Here is a 20,113-nt window from a genome sequence, read left to right as displayed (position 1 = left end):
CGTAACATTATTTAAATACACAACAACAACATTAGCCATCATCATAAAAAAAAAAAAAGTCCGTTGTATTTCCCTTAGCAATCTGAATAAGCTTATTTATCTATCTGGAAGCGTAAGAAAAAAACAAAACACAAACGAGAATTAGTCAGAATTGTCACATTGGTCTCTTCTTCCAAACAAGGGGAAACTCTCTCGCTCTCTGCTCACCCCCACCCTCCCTTTTGTCGGGTGGGAAACTTACCTTTGTGGTCATGTGACGCCTCAGTGAGCCGCACCGGGGTAAAGGTGGATTGCTTTGTGCCGCACTGACTGTAATCTGACTGCCGCCCTCAGAGGACAAATCAGTCGATTTCTTCCGGTCTTTGAGCGAAGAGGAGCTTCAGGAAACTTTATATGTAGGCTATACATCTTTTCCAACATGTCCATCAGTCGTAAGAACTGGTCGGCTTTGTCCAGGTAAGATCATTGCTGGCACGTTTTTTTTGTGTTTTTTTTTTCGAAAGCGAATATGACACCTGTGTTTCATCTGCAGCAGCTTCTTGTGGACAGTAGATGCAAGAATGTTGTGGACTCTTAAGCAGTCTGTTGCAGTTATAGTCTGCTATTATATTTAGAACATCCGTAGGGACTGCAGTAGGCATCTACAACGTCTACAGTTGTGCTCTTCTCTGTCTTATTTGATATCATTATGAGGATTACGGGCACCTCTTACTTTGCAGTGATATTTTGAATTTTATGCTATAAAGTCGAATACGCTTTTTACAGGTGAAAGCGTAGGAATTTGTAAAAATGTATGTACCGTTTTAATTTTGAATAAGTGTTTTTTTTTTGTCCAGTGGTGCTCTATAACTGACAATTATAATTACTGTGTTTCCTACAACCATGATGCAAATTATTTGGCTGAAAGAAAGATTTATGTTTGCTTCGACAAAAAAAAACAGTCCTGACATTTATGATTTAACAGCTGAAGAACAAGTACAGCAGGTTCTCTGTAACGGTTATACCAGCTCTAAATCTCTCCTTTCTACCAACCAAAACACGTTTTTAGGATTCATTTCTGTAGATTTCGTGAAAGTGTATCGTTTGCACAGTTTTGCATCTGTTCACCATCTGTGTCTCCATTTGTGTCTGCCTTTGTTTCATTTTCTGTTTTACGTCCACGTTTTTTGATCATCTTGCCACATGTGTGGATTTTGACTGTTCCTTCAGCCTAGCACGTCAGTGGACGGTTGAAGACGAGGAGGAGGTGGAGAGGGAGAAGAGGAGGATGAGGAAGAGCTTGAGCAGCACCGCCGACCCAGATGCTGACCTCAGCCCCATACCCAGAGACACATCCGCCAGTCACAGCACCCCCGGAACAGACTCCCCAAGTGACATGTCCCAGGGCCTCAGCAGGTTGTTAAACCTTCATGTAAACTTTGTCTGGTCATGTTTCTGTTGGAAGTGTGTGCTCTGCTGTACTTACTGCTATTCCTATCTTCTGTCTTTCTGTTTCATTCTTTCTACCTTTCCTTTTCTGTTTCTTTCTGGCACGTGAGATGGCCATCACTGTTCCACTAAAAAGGTGTACAATCAATTTCCTTTCACCGTACACCTATTTAGTGGTTGTGTTTCACACACACAGTGAGAGGATTCTTACTTCTTTTTTTTTTCCCCGTGGGAGTGTGTCACCTGTATGCTTTTGCAACACATGAAAACACCTGATACCGTGCATGAAAAGTATGAAAAGCTGTCAAAAAAAAAAAAAAATCACAGCAGCTGAGTGCCTGGAGCAGACACAGTCTTCAAAGAGAGAGAGCAACTGTAGAGCCTTTCATGAGAGAAACCTGATCAGACACAGAACTGACAGGTCTTTTCGCCTCTTTCTGGAGACCATCCATCATGTGTATCGGTCATGAACGTGTGTGTACATACTGTTTATTGTCAGTGAGGAACAGATGCCGACTGACTTCATGGAGATGCTGCGAGTGCGTGACGAAAAGCGGAGGATAAGGCACGTGGAGACGCTAAGACGACAGAAGAAGGAAGAGGAGGAGGAGGAAGAGGAGGATGAAGCGGAAGCCAGCGGAGAAAAAGGAGGAGGAGGAGGTGCCAAGGTGGAGCCACTGATGAAAATGGATGAGGAGCAGGGCAGTGTGTTCAAACCACAATCACCCCTGAAAACAACCTCTTACAGTTTCGGCAGCAGCAGCGTCACCAGAACTGCCATCACAAACAGACAGGTAAGACTGCAGCCAATAATTACCGTCATATGACAACAACACTGACGCTATTGCAAATAACATACTTCCTTTAGTGCACTGATAAATAGCGCTCTTACATGTTATACTTTCGTATTACTTGAATTTCGACAGGGTGTTGTTGTCTCAAACCACAAACCGCTGTTCAGCACTTACCGGAGATAACTGCAGCACTTGAATTCATCACCTGCCAACATATCTGCTGGCTTTGTTTATTCTTCCCAGAAATGAACGAGTTCTCGTGCCTTCTGTTTAACAGACTCAACAAAGAGCCTGATGGCTATCTGTCCAACAGCAGTTTGGTGGCGCTCAGTGAAAAATAAACACTTTTGTGAGGTGTTCTGCAACAGCTGCATCTTCCTCTGACGTCTTAATTTGATAATTCATGACATCGGTGGTCCCTTCCTTTCCGCTACGTAGCCGAGATGGCATCATCTGGGAACTTGTAGCACGGTGCATGTTTCCAGACTTAGTGAGTGTTTTTATGTAATTACACCACTTGGAACACAGCATGAGACTTTAAAGCCGTGCTTGCTGCTCTGTGACAAACAATGAATGTCTGGGACAAATACTGCAGTAGATGTTGAGATATTTCACAGAGTAATTGAAAAAAAAAAAACAACTGTGGGCTGACCAACTGACTGACCAACAGACCGACAACAACATCCCCGCCAGGAAAGCCAAAAGTGACAAAATAAGGACTGCCTTCACTGATAGACAAATGAGGTGGATACACACTAGAAAAACCTCCACTCTTACTGAAGCCATTACTGCGTCACTAAGTCATAACACAGTGGCACCAACAGTGCCACCCTGGAGCGTGGTTAATCACTGTTACCCCACACAGAGGGATAGTTGTTAAATATTATCTAGATTTTACAACAAGTTGAACTCAATACATTTCTTTCCCTCACAAAGATATTAAGAAAGTGTGTATAATGCCACGCACATACATGCATGTCAAGCTGTCAGCTATTTATAAACAAGTTTGGTCATTTTTCTTTGAGGATAGAAGCATTTAAATATATTGCATTTTATTACTGGACTTGATCTCCTTCTGTGAGTCAAGTGACCATGCAGATCATCTCTAAAACTTTGATAAGGTGTGGTCATAACTTTATCTTTTATTGGTAGGTAGGTATATACTTTATTTACTTTATTGCTCCTTTTCATTGTATCTGGCATAACTGCACCATATTATGCAATGCAAGGTGTGTCTCTGTACAAAAGCTTGTATACTCATGCTGTTTTGCTTCTTTGTTAGCATGAAAACAGAGAGACGTCGGATAAAGACCCTGATCCCAAACCCTCATCCGGCCCGGCCCGCAAGTTTGTCAGGTGAACAATGGCGATTTCTGTTCTATTGTTCTCTGTAGGTTAGTCATCACAGGAGAATCACAGAACATTTTACAAGGAAAACATGAAGGTTATAGACTCCTCACAGGGAAATTAAAACAGCAGAAGGAAAGAATAGTGTTGCAAAGTAAAATACAACCAATATATTCCCAATAACGATCTAATTATAATGGCTTTGTTTCTTATCTGAATAGTCAACCATATAAAGAAAATGATGTGCTGACAAACCAGTTTGAAGACGTAACATTTATTATGCTTACGTATTCTTACACAGACTGACCTCTTCCTTAATAAGATCAACAGGCTACATAACTAGAAAGTTTTTTCTAAGTTAGTGTCAGATAGTAAAACATTAATGCATTCTGGCACCTCTGGTTTTCTCTTTGGATACAAACTCTGCTGTGTCATTTTATTGGCTTGAAGCAGTAAAGAAGACTACTATGACTGCTCTTATCCAGCTCTTGTTTCATTTCCATTATGTGAATTTAATAAGGCAAAGGTTGGTTGGCACTAAAGATATTTTTATTTCGCTGTCACACTGATTTGCCAAGTGTCGGCAGCCTGTCCAATACTTATTTGTAAGTAATAAAGAAGCTTTAATCTTTCAACACAGTTTTGACATGGTAGACATACTTCAAAAGGATTTGTAAAATTTCAAAAGGAAACTGGTAAATACATCCTATATAACTGTTATCTCATGTATTTTTAACTGAGCTTTAAGTTCACTCACGTTTCTGTGGCTGCAGCTCTGTCTCCATCTCACTCGACAAGAGTCCCTCTACCAGCGGGCCCACAACACCCATGAGCCCTCGCTCTCCGACGACCCCCTCGTCACCACGGGAACAGTGGGCCACGACCTGCCAGAGTCCCTCTCCTCGGGCAGCTCAAAGCCCTGTTCAGAACGGACACACAGAGGAGGTAGTTTAACACACACACACACACACACAAATGACATAATTTACAAAAAAATGAGCTCAGCTTCATGTTTTTTTTTTTTTTTTGTCAAATAAAGTTTGGCTGCAAAGTGCTTGCTAAGTGCCGAGGTCACATTTCATCAATCCTATAAAAGAAACAACATCCTCTCATGTTAAAAGAGTCTTTGTGCCAGTATAATGATCATCTGCGCCTTGAAACATGGAAAAGATGTTCATAAAAGCTCATCTAAAGTCACACTGAGAGGAGGTAATTCTGATCCTTTGTATCACAAACTTTAAGCACCCTTTTTTCTTCATCACAGACCAGCTTGAATGACTCCTCTAACAACAGAAACTTTGAACAGATGGCCAAACCGGCCTTCGTCAGACAGAGCTCCAGGACTATATCTTTCAGGGTAAACACACACACACACACACACACACACACACACACACACACACACACACACACACACACACACACACACACACACACACACACACACACACACACACACACACACACACACACACACACACACACACATGTTCCCCATGATGCATGCCAACATTAAGTTTTACTATTTGACTGTTGAAACACGATGTGATGTTATTAGCTGAAGCAATATTTACCAGGTTTTATTGCAGGCTGGTTCCTCTGTTAACACCCTGACACCACAGGGCAGGAGCTGCTGACATCCGGACAACAAGAACAGCAAACACACACTCACATAGGCTTTGTCTTCCACAGATGATGAGGAAGAAAGAAGAGGAGAGTGCACCGCTGCAGAGGAGGTAAGGAAACAACCTCGTCTTGATATGGAGGCTCTTTGTATCTGCCTCCCTCCGACTGATTGGCTTCTTCTGTTGTAGTGCAAGCGTGAGGATGGCCTCCAAGAACTTCGAACCCAACACAGTAAGACTTTGATTTACTTTCATTTGATGTAAAATAGTAATAAATAATGATCAATTGATAGCCTTCCTGTGTGGCACTTTGCAAAAATGTACCACTACACAGTGCTTTACATTAATGAGATAACAAAAATAAAAAACTCTTGATTGATTCTTGATGGATTCTCAGCTTCATAGTCTGTAACTATGCACTTTGAACAGAGAGGTATTCTTTCAATATCAGCAGAGTGACATGACTACAGTGGTTGAATTGAATTTGTGTTATTGTAAGTTGTGCGTTGATACTTTTCAGTATCTGTAACTTTAGTTGTCCTCGGGTTTGTTACTAGGACCAAAATGAGGATGAAGACAAAGCGTCATCTTTCCAGAGAAAGTGAGTTTCTGTTGTTAATTTTTTCAATTGAGATTTTACTTCCAAATGTTTTGTATTTTTAGTCATTATAAGTGACTACAGCTAGACAAGCGCATTCATGCATTCTGTCTTTCCAGCTCGAGGCAGAGGATTTCATCCCGATCCATCCAGGAGAAGATGGAGAGACTGGCTCAGGCAGCACAGGTCAGTGTCAGCCCACAGCCGCTGTAATGGAAATCATATCCTTACTCTCGTTTACATCAGCTGTCAATATTACTGAGGGTTTTCTCTCAACTCTTCTTCCTGTTTGTCCACAGAAGTCAGAATCGATGCGATCTCCAGACGTGACTCAGAGGACCCTGTTCCTGCTGGAGGAGGTGTCCAGGAAAAGAGGCCTCTTTGAGAAGGAGCAGCCGGCACAGAGCCCCAGCACTCCTGGAGTCTCCAGACAGGTAAGTTCAAAAGTCACGATCAGTTTTTTTTTTTTTTTTATGCCTTTGTGCTGAAGACAGTCATACTTGAGAGCATTATGTTTTCAGATTGTCCGTCCGTCCATTTGCACTTGAGATATTGCGATATTGCAATATCTCAAGAAGGGAATTTCTTCAAATATGGCACAAACATTCACTTGGGTTCCAGGATGACCTGACCAGATTTTAGTGGTCAAAGGTCAAAGGTCACTGTGACTTTACAAAACACATTTGTGGCCAGAACTTAAGAATTTATTTGCGAATCATAATAAAATTATGAAGTCATTACATTTTATATACAAAAGGTTAAAGGTCAACTTCTATGTGACATCATAATGTTCTGCAAAATCCTTTTTTCCTGGCCATTAGTCAGCAACATAACTCAGGAACAGATTAGATTGTGACCATGTTTCTCATTTGGTTGGATACTGAATTGGTGACACTGATCTTAAAACTGTGATGACTGTGTAGATCTTCTGTGCTGTCGGGTTATAAAGTAAGTGGGAAACATCCATGTCGTAGAATTTGTGGCTTTTTTGCAGCAAAATCCATATTTGAAGGTTTGTCTACTGTGAATCAGCTTAATTGGCCTAGCATGTGAACACATATAGGATTTTTTTTTTAAAAGCCCTTACTACATATATTATGTGAGTTTGGAGACACGTGGATGTAAACTCCGGCTTCAGTGGTTGGTGGAGACGAGACGGTAATTTTATTTTTCTCTGTATCGGATGCACGTGTGCTATCATTTAACTGATTATGTCACATTTCTGTTGTTAGGAATTTAGGGGCTTCTCAGGAGGGATATCAGACCGGATCAACCGCTGGATCAACAAGACCAATCAAACTGGGTCTTCACACAGTCCCACTGTAAGGCCACCCCTGTAGTGACAGCTGAAACTGTGTCATATAAGAAGTTAAACAAGTGTAGCACCTGGACGCCAGGGGGCAGTAGTGCTCTTTCAGCTCTTTGTTGTTCCTGATGCATAGGTTTGATTCGTTTTTATTAGGTATAATATGTAAGTGATTATGAAAAAAAACAGTCAAGTTTTTCAGGCTTGAATGACAAAAAGCCCTGATCAAACCAATTCAGATTGAAATATTTATTGTTTCTAAAGCTAGGTTTTATCCCCTATTTACAACAACTATAATTATTTATGATTTGAATTCATATGAAATACCAGTATTCTCATTTGTGTTTTTCTGCATAATAGATTGACTGAACTTCAGAAGTTGAGTTCAGTCAAACCAGATTACTGTTAGTTTCAGAGTAAAGTGTCCTTGACTGTAGTGACACTGTCATATCAATTATATCTGAGCAAAAATCTGGTCATTCTTGACAAAGACATCTGACAGCTTATAGAGAAAATGCAGTGTGCTTTTCTCATCCTTTAAGAAAGAAGTGTGATAATGTTTCCATTCTCTGTCGGTAGGACTTGAGACATGTGGACATTACTAGTAAGAGGAGCTTGTTCGAGAATCGAGGGGAGGACAGCGTTTCAAAATCCAGCACTGGAAAAATCTAAAAGTGAAGGATGCACATTTTAAATGCCCAATAGGTAAGAATACTGTTCCATAATGCATGCAGTAATGCTTGTACTAATACTTCACTGGTGAAAGCTATGGAAGCCGTTATAACAACCTCTAAATAAAGCAAATCTATGGCAACTAACAATATTAACATCAGCTACATATTTTAATTTTGTCAGTTATATGTATTTCCTCAGTAATACGTTTTTGCCTCACTTTGCCTGTAAATGTAGGATTTTCAATATGGCAAGAGGAGAGGCAGAGATGTGGAGGATTGATGGATGCCATGATGGATGCTTCTTCACTTTTTGTTTTTGCTTCACTGCAGAAGCACACAAAGGAAACAGGATGGACAACCAGAGTTGAAGCTTTAGAGGAATTAAAAAAAAGAAGATACTGCTTCTATAGTTAGGAGGCTATCAAACACTTTTGCATTGTTTTGTTGCTGTATAATTTCAAACATTGAAATACAAAAGAAAGATGTTTAAATGCTATCTAATGAGTGAGGAAGTAAGTAAAAAGCAAAGTAGACATGACAGGATATGAAAAGTGGCAGGAAAAAGAAAGGGCAGTGGTATTTGTGTGAAACTCTTAATCTGTTTGCCTTAACTTTGTGTAATTTTTCAAGCACTGTAAACAGGGGAATGTCTTAAGGCTAATAATATCAATTGAATTACAGTACTGGGAATCAATGCTGGAGTTTTAATTGTATTTTTTGTCTAATCTGCTGAAATAATAGTTTGTTTTAACTTGACTTTTTGACAAGATTTGCCTGTCTAAAGAATAAAAACATTTTTCACTACAGATGTCTCACAAAATTCTTTCTAATTGAATCGTTGACTTATCTCAGAAGAGGGAGGACGCAGATAGGAGTCAGATGCCTGTGTTTTGTCAGCGGCAGGGTGCCATACAAGGGTGAAGGAATGTGTGTGTGTGTTTGAGTGAATCGTTGTCAGTGAGCAACTGTGGCTTTATCTGGATCTTTTTGGCACTGCAACCCACAGTCATGCACACACTGCGGCCTTTTTTGGGAATGGTGATAATGGCGAGTACATGCTATCTAAAAAAGTTATTAATAACACAACAACGGGTCCTAAAGCCTCTTCTCCACAACACACTCTGTTCTTGTACACTGGGACATTCACCTCACATTCACTTTAGAGGAAGTGAGGACCTCTCCTCTGCTGCACATTGAGTCCCCCCCCATCAGCTCTCTTTCTCCATCACTACATCAGCTCCTCAGGTAAGATTATAATGCTGCATGTGCCACAAAATATTTGAGCTGTGAATGAAAGTGAAGGGGAACTTGACCTCTGGGTGAATTTCTGGGGTCTGTGTTCAATGTTCAGATTCAGTGGTCCGCACCTGACCGCGCCCTGCTATGTCGGACAACGAGGAAGTGGTAGAGGAGTATGAGGAGTAGGTTGAGTCTTGTTCTTTCGACTGTTTCTGCTTAAACAAACTGAACATGCTTCTTGAATATCTCCACGTGGTTGCACAACTGTGCACACACAGTGCAGACGTGTAGTTTCTATGCATCTTTTGTTACGACGGCCGTACGTCATGTGACAGACTGTCATATTTATGTGTTTTGAAACACTAGTAATTTATACGCATGTTTGCTTTTCACAGGGAGGTGGAAGGTAAGCGCTTTCCTCATTACTCAACATGTACAATAGTGTTACTGTGCTGAAGGATGTGATCTACTGTTAAAACTAAAGCCGTGTTGTTTTAGATTTTTCTTGTTTTTCCTGAGTAATCCAGGGAGCATAATGTAGTAACCTAACACTAGATTGGATTTAAAGGGAACGTAAAGCCCTAAATGTTTCTCCTATGAATGAAAACAGGAAAATGATGAATTAATCAAATGTAAATGTTCAGCCTGTTTGTCAAATCAGCATACAGGTTTCATGGCTGTAGGTAGGGTCCTGTTGTATGTACAATATATATGAGCAATTTACAATATTGTATAATTACCATGATTCATCTGTGTTATAATGCAGCAGAAAGTAAGTTTGTGCTAAAAGAATTGAGTCTGTGATTGCAGCAGGTGGATTTTTGGGGAAAATCCACAGGATGTAAAAGTTATTGTACTCTTGAAGATTCTTTACTCTTAGTTTATAGTAGTATTAGCAGCATTATTGTAAATGTAGTTGGGTATATTGTGTGCTGTAAACCAGTTTGCATTTCTCATTTTATGATAACCCATCTTCTCTGTCTATTTCTCTGTCTGCATGATGCAGAGGAGGAGCCTGCTGAAGGTATTTAGATCTTGAATACTGACACTTATGAAAGAGCCTCAGGGAAATCAGTGAATTCTTTTTTTTGTTATGTGTCAGTTGGACACATACAATAAGATTAATTCAAATTCAAGCATAAGAATTTGTGCTTGATCTCATTATGCTTTGAAAGGGTGTCTTGTTTGTTTGTTTGTTTGTTTGTTTCTTCCGTTCGTCCTTTGTGTCTGACTCCTGCTGGCTGCTGCACTAACCACTTTTGCTTTGTTCAGCAGGGGAGCAGGGGGTAGAGGAGGAGGTGGAGGAGGAGGAGGAGGAGGCAGAGGAAGGTACTGTATAAGCTTTGGGCTAAAAAAAAAAGATAATGTACCCAGTCTGCTCATGGTGTTTGTGCAAACTCATGACTGTCTTATGCTTGAGAACAGTGTCTATCCAACAAATAAACATTATGAATGTACAGTATGGAGGAAAAAAAAGTGCAAACAAGTTTCTTGCTTTAGGAGGAATCAGAGAAAACAAAACACTGAATAATGTTTGGTAGTTGCCATAATCACCATAAACGTCTGATAAGGAGAGTGAATGTTCAAATAAGGCAATGAGTCAACATCACCCCCAGTGACAAACAGTGGCACTTTCTCACTGACATGTCTCTGTTTGTTGTACAACTTCCTGGTGCACCAGAGGCCATAGGGGAGGAAGACAAACAGGTTGACGAGGAGGAAGGGAACGAAGAACAAGGTGAGCGCTTCTAAAAGATGTATTATTGTTGTACGGCTGTTTCTGAGTGCTTGTCAGGTATCTTGTCAGAGATTACCCAGCAGGACAACGTTCTGGGGTAGAGCTGGGCCTCTGTCGCCAACATGGTGGTGATGAGTCATATATTCCACCCGTAACCAACAGTCACAGACATACGGGAAGATGATCTGCTATCTCATTCACATTTCACTTTGGTATGTGACAGTCTGCAGATACTTGAAGTTCTAATGCACATGTGTTATTAGTCACACCAGACACAGCGACTGGTTGAGATTAATTCCCTGGCCTCCCAGCCCTCAGGCTCTCGTTTATTAGTCAGAATAAGTATGCATGCATTGTTTGGGCGTCTCTCTCTGTCTCTCTCTATTTTGTTGCCATAAAAATGAAAAGGGAGAGATGTTGGGTCAGAATTAGTATTATCTTTCCATCTCATTTATGCTGTCAAAATCGGCAAACGCCCTGTGAGGCAGCTGTGAACTGACACCTGATGTGTCACAAACACAATGCCCAAGAGAAAGTTACTTGCCAAAACATGTGAACGTACCATTTCCACTGCAAGCTCAGTTTATCATCAGAGTGGTTTTTAGCCATGTTGGCCGCATGGGATGGCGGTCTGGGTCTGTCGCCAGGCAGGACCACTGCGGTCCAGACTGATTCATTTCCATGAAAATTCGCACAGACAATGAATCCTGACTTTCATTTAGCTGAACTGGTTCACTAATATTGGACGATGTACCAATTTGAATTTGTCCAACATTTTACAACAACAAAATGATGATATTCCTTTCAACCTCAGTTGTACTTGATGTATACTGCTAACTAGCAAATGTTAGCACGCTAACACTCTAAACTATAAACATGGAAAACATTATGTATGTTAAACATTAGTATGTTAACATTGTCACTTAGTTCCTATGTTGACATCAGCATTTAGCCCACGGCACCCGTACGGTTACATACAGTCTCACACGGGCACAAGTGTGGCTGCAGTCTAGTCTTGTTAAAGTCATTTGAAAACAAGAATTACCGGCTCGTGGTTGCATGCCTCCAGCAAACAGGTAAATTGCAGCTCAAATCCACTTCTGTCCAATTTCAGTTTTCTTTGCTGTGATTATAGTCTGGAAATCCTATTAGGATTAACCTTTGCTCAGCCAATCTGAAGGGTGAACCAATAAGCAACCAGCGTCAGTGGCTCGGTGGATGACTAATGAAGCCAAGCGTTTTTTTTTTTCTAAATGAAATTACAGCGGCGCCCTGTCCAGGGTGAACCCTGCCTTCACCCAAAGTGAGCTGGGATAGGCTCCGGCGCCCTCATGACCCTGTTCAGGATGAAGCGGGTAGAGATAATGGATGGATGGATAGTTGCAGCGGTGGTAGAGTTTTGGCGCATATGGTGGTCAATGCTCTTTGGTTAAAGGCTGCTCCAATAGCTTCAAAACAAACCCTTGTCTATGCCCAGAAGGATGCAGTGACTGAAAACGGCTCCTTAATGAATGTTTCACAGTGAATTTGGTTCTGGAAACACCACGCTAGATTCTAGGCATGACCGTAGATTATGTTTCAAATATGGATGGTGCTGCAAATAACAAATTCTAAAACACTGTTTGCTTCACGCTTTGTCAACGTGAAAGCTCAGAAGATCTTTACAATCACATAAAACACATGAGATTACTGTCACCAATTCGGTATCTCACCAAATGTGAAATATGGTCACAATCTCTCCTTCTGTTCCTGATTTACAACATTGAATATTGGCCAGAAGAGTAGTTTGGGAAAACATTATCATGTCAAAGGGAGATTAACCTTTGACATTTTGTGTAAAAAAAAAAATGTCACCACTTCATCATTTTGTCCTATTAGAATTTTTTGTTGTGTAATAATTAATTATGGCCACAAATGTAAGGTCAAAGGTCACTGTGACTCACTTTGCCCACTAAAATCTAATCAGTTCATCCTGGAACCCAAGTGAATTTTTGTGCAACAGTGCCACAGAATAAGCACATTTAAAAATTCCTTAAGCTGTTTTTTTTTTAGATACTGCGTTCACAACAATAGGACGTACGTTTGGACGGATGGACAACCCGAAAACATAACGATCCCAACGACAACTCTCATCGGCACAGACGCATAAAAAAAAAACTGATTGTGAGTGATGAACTGACCCGTCAGGACTGTGGCAGCTGCTCCTTCTCTGAGAGGCCTCTCTTCCTGGACACCTCATCCAGCAGGAACAGGGTCCTCCGGGTCACGCATGGAGATCGCATCGATTCTGACTTCTGTGGACAAACAGGAAGTACAGTCGAGAGAAAACCCTCAGTAATATTGACAGTTGATATGGGCAAGAGTAACACTATGATTTTCACTCTAACTCCATAACTTATTTTATGGGATTACTTAAAAAAAAAAAGGAAAAAGAATGGGACTACAGTGAGGTCACGTAGACCTTGACCTTTGACTAACAAAATGTAATCAATGCACTCTTGAGTCCAAGTGAACAGTTGTGCCAGATTCGAAGAAATTCCCTCAAGGCCTTCCCTTGCGGGATATCACATTCACGAGCATGGGACAGACACGAGTTCAGAGCAACCCTGACCTTTGACCTTTGACCACCAAAATCTATTTAGTTCATTTTTGAGTTCAAGTGAACATTCGTGACGAATTAAAAGAAACGACCACGAAGGCGCTCTTGAGCTATCACGTTCACGATACATGCATACAAATACATAAAGCCTGGTGCCACCGTTGTCACAATGATGTAACACACCCTTCCTCCACGGAAAAACGGCTTTTTATTGACATTTGTTTATAATGTTTAGTAGAGCGTCATTCAGAGGTCACTGATGCCATGACATCTTTAGCAGGAGACTGACTCTAAGATTTTTTTCGGTGACCTCCCTCGCCTCTCCACAGGGTATTTATAACACGATGCAGCTCTTCACTTCCGACACTCGCCAACACAGATAAGCCAACAGTATCTGACTTTCTCTGCGCTCTATTTTGGTGTGTCTGTCCTGTTAAAGTGCTCTGCTAAATCCTTTGGCCTGTCAGGTCATGCCCTCTAATTTGACTCTCACAAGCTCTTTTATTTGGATTTCAGATGGAGAAGGTGAAGAAGAGGAGGGAGAAGGTAACACTGTTTTCCTAAGTGAATGTGGGCACACCTTGCACATTTTCAATCCTATTGTTCTTGGATGTATTCAACCTTCACCTTAATGATACCCAGAATTAGGAGCAAATAAGATTTCTAAAAGAAATAAATCTCCATCTGGCATTTATCATAAACAAAGATCCCACTGTCATGACTTGCTGGGGATTCCTGGCAGGATTATGGAATGTTTTGGTGTGGGTTTGGTGAGTTTGTGCCTGTGTGGTCTGGCATAGTTCATCTCTGTTTTCTCTTCTTTTTATTTCCTCCTTCAACAGAGGAGGAGGCCAAACCAAAATTCAAGTAAGTAACGCCCATGGATGAACACACACACGCCCACACACGTACACACACATACAACACACACACACACACACACACACACACACACACACACACACACACACACACACACACACACACACACACACACACACACACACACACACACACACACACACACACACACATATGCACATAATTTTTTCGACAGTTTTGTTGTGGACACAGTTCTACGGAATAAAAAGAATTTGGGAAATGATCTGCTTTCTTAAGTATAAGATGAAATGACTGGTAACACTCTCATGTCTGGATAGTTAAGTCTAATAACACAGACCTTCACTTAGCTTAATAACAAGAAGACAAGAAACAGACAGCTTTGCTCTGTCCAAAATCCTTCTTCATGAACCTCAAATCTAAAAAAAAAATTAGCAACCAATACTTTGTTAGTTTAGTCAATGAAGCCAAAAAGTGACTAACCATCAAGGGACTGCAGATGGAAATTAGCTTTTGGCTGTATCTTGTATAATAAATATACTGTACAAATGTTTTATAATCAATACAATACAATACATATGAATATCTACTTTTACGCTGCTGTTACTGTACACATTGAAACAAATCTAATGTAACAAATACAATGTTTTAAATGCTTCTGATCAGTGGATTTGGTTACCTCTGAACAGAGACAGGCAAAACTTCTTCATCACATTCTCATTCCTGACTATATATGTTACCATGATAATTATTATCTTTAATAACAAAAAAGTCAATCAAAGCAATACAAACAGCTAGTTCTTAGAATTAACAACATGCACAGACAAAGACACAAAACAATACTCTTTTACTTACTATACAAGTACTTTTTTCTTCTTTTTTTTTTTTCCACATTTCTTACTTGATCTTAAAATACTGCACCCTGTTGTTTCCCAACTGTCCTGTTTGTTTTCCTTCAGGCCATTTAGCATGCCGAACCTCATCCCTCCTAAGATCCCAGATGGAGAGAAGGTGGATTTTGATGTAAGTGACACACAGGTCTTTGCCTCACGGTGTATTATATAATTTTAAAACATCACATTTTGGGTAGGAATAAATAAGGTATGTCTCCATTGCTTTTTGCCATGTATAGTCCTAACATTCTCAAGGTTTCCTTTTAACTTAACTTGTGTACTCTATGTGTATTGCATCTCATACTCTTTGTTGAACATAATCTCTGTTTCTGTAGGACATACATCGCAAGAGGATGGAGAAGGACCTGATGGAGCTTCAGACTTTGATTGAGGTTCACTTTGAAAGCAGAAAGAAGGAAGAAGAAGACATCATTAATCTCAAAGATCGTATTGTAAGTGCACAACACTCAAATGGAAACTGATTTTCAATAGGCTGTAAGCGCTGTTATGACCAGATGCGATGACCTGCTGTTCCAGGATAAGCGTCGTTCTGAGCGAGCAGAGCAGCACAGAATCCGCAGCGAGCGAGAGAAAGAGCGTCAGAAGCGTCTCGAGGTAAAATCCTGTTCTAGCTGCTTTAATGAACTCTACACGGTCTACCACATTTCACTCTTGGTCTTCTCCCTCATCCAGGACGAGAGAGCCCGTAAGGAGGATGAGGAGGCCAAGAGGAAGGCAGAGGATGATGCAAAGAAGAAGAAAACCCTGACCAGCCTCCACTTTGGAGGCTACATGCAAAAGTTGGTGAGTAAGTAGAATATTTATGGTGGGAATTTCCAGGAGTTGAAACAGTAAAATGTGAATTATTTCCATTTCTTACAGACAGAGAAACGGAGCGGTAAGAGGCAGACAGAGAGAGAGAAGAAGAAGAAGATCCTGCACGAAAGACGCAAATCTTTAGACATCGACAACTTAAGTCAGGAAAGACTGAAGTAGGTGGAGATATAGAACGTCATTCTAAATACTCACAGTAAACACAATGCATTTTTTGTCTTCATGGTACACATTAAGGAATTAAAAAATAATCACTGAACATCACAGGAAACAATTGTACAATCTAATTTTGCTGTCTGCGTCTCAGGGAGAAAGCTAAGGAGCTGTGGGAGTGGATGTACGAGCTGGAGGCAGAGAAGTTCGAACTGCAGTACCAGCTGGGCGGGCAGAAATATGAGGTGTGCCCAACATTATACAACATATCACAGGAGTAACACATGGGTTCCACCAGATCTCATTATAGTAGCACTGTTTCACATGTTAACATGTTTCCTTTGTTCCAGATTAACGTGCTGAGGAACCGAGTGAGCGACCATCAGAAAACGTAAGGAATAAAATGTATTCTATCTGACTGAATAAATGAAAGAACTGAAAGATAAAAAAGATGAAGAAAAAAAAAAAGACAGATATTAATAAAAGAAAAATAAATAGTAGAATAGCTGAAATCGGTGAAACATAAATTCAGATTGCTTGACTTTTAAGCCTTGTTCAGACTGCCAGCCAAAAATTTTTTTTTTTTTTTTTTTTTAATCATATCTAGATGGATTTAAAAAAAAAAAAAAAAAACATTCTGGACAGCAAAAAAAACACAGGAAATGTGATTTCTACAAACGGGATCCAAACCATATTTGGAGGTTGTTTTGAAAGACGATTCCAATTGGATTTTACAGCTGTGTGCGCGTTGATAGTCCAAAAAAAAAAAAATTACCTCCTAAATGCACAATAACAGGCTCCAAATAAATGAAATCAACTTAATCATCTCAGATCTGCTGCGTGTGCAGCTGATCATCATTTTATTAGTCCAGTTCATCTACGATTCCCTGAAACACATGACGTACGTGTTCATGTGAAACGTAGCCGGGCGTAAATCGTTATCAGCGATGTCTGCCAAGCCCGATCGGCTCGCTTGCAAATACCAGTGCAAACCGTCTGTCTTACTTCCAATCCAGTTTGTCTACAGTCTGAAAATAGTCGCTAGTTCCCCACTCGACTGGATAGCATTTTTGTTTGTTTGTCAGCCCCTCCTCAGTTTCACTGTATCCCCAGAAAGCAGCCGCTTCTTTAAGGCTGAAATGAGTAGTTGATTAGCTGACGATTGCTCTTAAGCCCTCCGCCCCTGCCGGCTGTAGAGCTGGGTGCGGTAGTTAGGTGAAGCTGCACCTAGAGAACACCGAGGGCCCTATTCCGGCACTGGTGCGAAGCCGGTGTGAGCGGGACGGGTGGCACGGTGTGCAACAAGGGGTGTCGGTAAAGACGCACTCGTGCGGTGCAGTTTTTTTTGCGCCGTCGTTTTAAGGTGAACTCCGGCGGGCCTTTCCACCGGCTCAAACCAGGTTTACGTTAAACAACCGAGCCGGCAGAGGACCGTTTTTGTGGCTTTAGCGGGCGAGAGCGCACGTGAACAAACTTATCCAACATCTCAGAGGCATGTTTGGTGGATGTCATACGCTTATTAATCCACTTGCATAAATAATTAAAACGGTACTTCGTTGTTGTTTTTTTAACCTGCGATGCGCCACGAACAAACCCAGAGCCCTCGAGCACTTCAACGTCTGAGGATGTCGCAATGCGCTGCTGGCCTTGTTATTTCTTGAATGTCAAAGTGCAAGCTCGATGTGCATCTCAACACTCAATGCTTAACAAGTTGTGCCTGACTCTCTTTGGCCGCGTGGCCTGCCCCTTCACTTTCCACAGATCCAAGAGGACCAAGAGAGGCCTGAGGAAATAGGCATCGACTTACTGAGAAAAGAGCGCGAACATCAGCCCCGTCCCGCGAGCTATCGACTCAAACCAAGCCCCCGGCTGTCCCGCCACACCCAAATCCCAACTATTTCCTCAAAGACCACCGCTTACGCTCCCAATTGCATCCAGTTGTCCAGCTCCGTCTCCCTCTATTGTTTTCCTCCCATTCCCATTCTTTGGGACGATAGTAAGGGCTTTTATGTGTGTAAATAAAACCATCCGAGTTCAATCACTCGCTTTTTGCTTCTTTTTTTTTTTTAGACCCTCGAGTGTGAGTTCATTTACTGACAGCGACAGTAATTAAAAAAAAGAAAAATGACTCTTGTACATTCAAACCTGAATACAGAAAGCCTGAATCAAAGGCAGGACGAGACATCCCTCTCCCGAGAGACAGGCTGCGACATGACCGGGGCTGACATGATGCTCCTTGGGCAAAGGCCCAGACATCCACCCGATATCCAACGGCTTCACGGCTACACGCCCACCCGCACTCACAAAGTTGAAAGAGAATGACTCATTGTTGTAACACCTAAGCCAGATGGGAAAATCCTTTTGAATTAAAAAAAAAATCAGTTCCTATTTTGGCTGCTTTCCAACATTTCAAGCATATTGAAGTCTTTCCTCAACGTGAATTCATCTGACAACATCCCTATTTTTAATCAAGAGATGCAGACGCAAAGCTAAATACTCAATCCAGTCTCATGGGTCATTTTGTCACAACGCGATCAAAAATGACACCCCCTGCAGAATAACGCTGGTTTACGCTGGTTTGCGACGCGTCGACGATCAGCGGGCAAGAGTCACCGAAAGACAGGTGTCGCAAATCACTCCGCGCTCGGTCCTCCGGAGGACAAGAAAACAAAAACAAAAAAAAAAAAGCTTGTGATTTATTCAGTCACAGAAGAACTTTCTGCTCCATGAAAAACCGTCAGCTTCGGCGCACAGGAACAGAAAGTTAAGGTTGCAAGGGGGGAGTGGAGACGCAAATCCTAAATCGTGCAAAAGTGATTTTGTGAACGTTACGAACGTGAATTTTATACTCGTTTGTTCAAGTGTTGTATGAAAATCTTGCTTTCTGCAAAACAACAACAACAACAACAAAAAACACATTCAGAGCCCGCAGCCGGGTTCTTAAAATCTCACCAAACCGGATCCGATCAGACCCTCACACCCAACTTAGAAAAGCTGAAAAGATTTCCATTTTTTTTTTTTTCTTCTTTCTCATAGTTGCTCTCTTAGTCATACGACGGCGTGCGTGCGCACTGCAGAAACTCCGCAGCGATGAAAGCCTTGGTGCCTGAAGTGGTAAAACTTGTAAAGAGCAAACAACACATTTGCATGAATGTACTTTTCGTCAGCCCACCGAATAAGGTAGGTAGGTATTTACTTTATTAATCCCCGAGGGGACATTTTTTTTTAAATAACTTTAAAATCAGATGTTGATGGGGTGAGGGCGGGGGGAGGTGGGGGAGAGAAAAAAACAAACACCACTTACAGAGTTGTCTGTATATTTCGTTATTTATTCTATGTACAAACTGAGCGACAGGGAATGCTTCTAATTATACGCCACTCGCACATTTCTCCCAAAAAAAAAAATACATTCAAAGAAATACTGACATCGTTACTCCTCGAGGCAAATTAATTAAAAAAAATTTAAAAAAAAAAAACAGTCCGCTGCGGTTTATTTTGGAGGGCCGTGGGGGGAAATTTCTACGGTTGCCAAACGTCTGTGCCCCGTGGCGAGGATGTTTCGGGTGATTTGTATTTTCTCCCGTCTTTCAAAAGGCATTTGAGAAGATTTAAAGCCTGTTTGCAACAAAACAAACACACACAAAAAAAGCAACGCGGTAGATGGTTTATGAGAGCGGACACCCCGCCCTGACGGGAAAACGTGAATTTCGCAACTGTGCGAAAACTCATGTGACCACAAAACACGTGAAACGTGTATCCCCCCCCCCCCATTAATACGTTGAAGAGGACCAGGAGGGTACCATGTGGGTTTTCTTTTCTTTTTCGTTGTTGAAACGTGGATAAGCTACTTTCACAATGTACCGTATTTAACTTATATTAAGTAACTTCCGCGACGCAAAGTCACTTATTCGAGCCAAAAGCATGACCTTTCCCGACCCCCCCTCGCCGACCGGTTTTGGTATTCGGCGGCTAAACCGAGGGCACGTTCGTTTCCCCCCCCCTCTCGCAGGGCAAAAAAAATGTGACGCCGACGAGCGCATCGCAG

At 41.4% G+C, this 20,113-nt stretch overlaps 2 protein-coding genes across 2 annotated transcripts; both read left to right on the top strand.

Moving 5' to 3' along the window:
- Positions 1-418: 418 nt before the first annotated feature.
- Positions 419-8,578, top strand: lad1 (ladinin). Its single transcript, XM_069689168.1, has 14 exons — positions 419-456; positions 1,210-1,395; positions 1,928-2,222; positions 3,505-3,578; positions 4,343-4,514; positions 4,834-4,926; positions 5,262-5,305; positions 5,384-5,426; positions 5,752-5,795; positions 5,912-5,978; positions 6,092-6,226; positions 7,025-7,114; positions 7,678-7,803; positions 8,008-8,578. The coding sequence occupies exons 1-13, from the start codon at positions 419-421 to the stop codon at positions 7,768-7,770; spliced, it is 1,374 nt and encodes a 457-aa protein (XP_069545269.1). The 3' UTR covers positions 7,771-7,803; positions 8,008-8,578.
- A 2,116-nt stretch (positions 8,579-10,694) lies between these two features.
- Positions 10,695-18,129, top strand: tnnt2a (troponin T type 2a (cardiac)). Its single transcript, XM_069688265.1, has 11 exons — positions 10,695-10,749; positions 13,865-13,894; positions 14,191-14,215; positions 15,148-15,211; positions 15,417-15,533; positions 15,619-15,696; positions 15,775-15,885; positions 15,964-16,073; positions 16,223-16,313; positions 16,419-16,459; positions 17,830-18,129. The coding sequence occupies exons 4-11, from the start codon at positions 15,158-15,160 to the stop codon at positions 17,861-17,863; spliced, it is 636 nt and encodes a 211-aa protein (XP_069544366.1). The 5' UTR covers positions 10,695-10,749; positions 13,865-13,894; positions 14,191-14,215; positions 15,148-15,157; the 3' UTR covers positions 17,864-18,129.
- The last annotated feature ends 1,984 nt before the right edge of the window (positions 18,130-20,113 follow it).

The sequence above is a fragment of the Brachyistius frenatus genome, unplaced genomic scaffold (assembly GCF_029030835.1).
Source record: "Brachyistius frenatus isolate BFR_SWC_R1_liver_20210118 unplaced genomic scaffold, ASM2903083v1 Contig_6, whole genome shotgun sequence".
NCBI lineage: Eukaryota > Metazoa > Chordata > Actinopteri > Embiotocidae > Brachyistius > Brachyistius frenatus.
This window is presented reverse-complemented; position numbering and strand designations above follow the sequence as displayed.

Coding starts and splice junctions, on each gene's coding strand:
- lad1 (XM_069689168.1), top strand. CDS start 419: ATGTCCATCAGTCGTAAGAACTGGTCGGCTTTGTCCAG. Junction 3,579..4,342: donor CCGGCCCGCAAGTTTGTCAG/GTGAACAATGGC, acceptor CTGTGGCTGCAG/CTCTGTCTCCATCTCACTCG. Junction 4,927..5,261: donor CCAGGACTATATCTTTCAGG/GTAAACACACAC, acceptor TGTCTTCCACAG/ATGATGAGGAAGAAAGAAGA.
- tnnt2a (XM_069688265.1), top strand. CDS start 15,158: ATGCCGAACCTCATCCCTCCTAAGATCCCAGATGGAGAGAAGGTGGAT. Junction 15,697..15,774: donor AGCGTCAGAAGCGTCTCGAG/GTAAAATCCTGT, acceptor TCCCTCATCCAG/GACGAGAGAGCCCGTAAGGA. Junction 15,886..15,963: donor GAGGCTACATGCAAAAGTTG/GTGAGTAAGTAG, acceptor CATTTCTTACAG/ACAGAGAAACGGAGCGGTAA.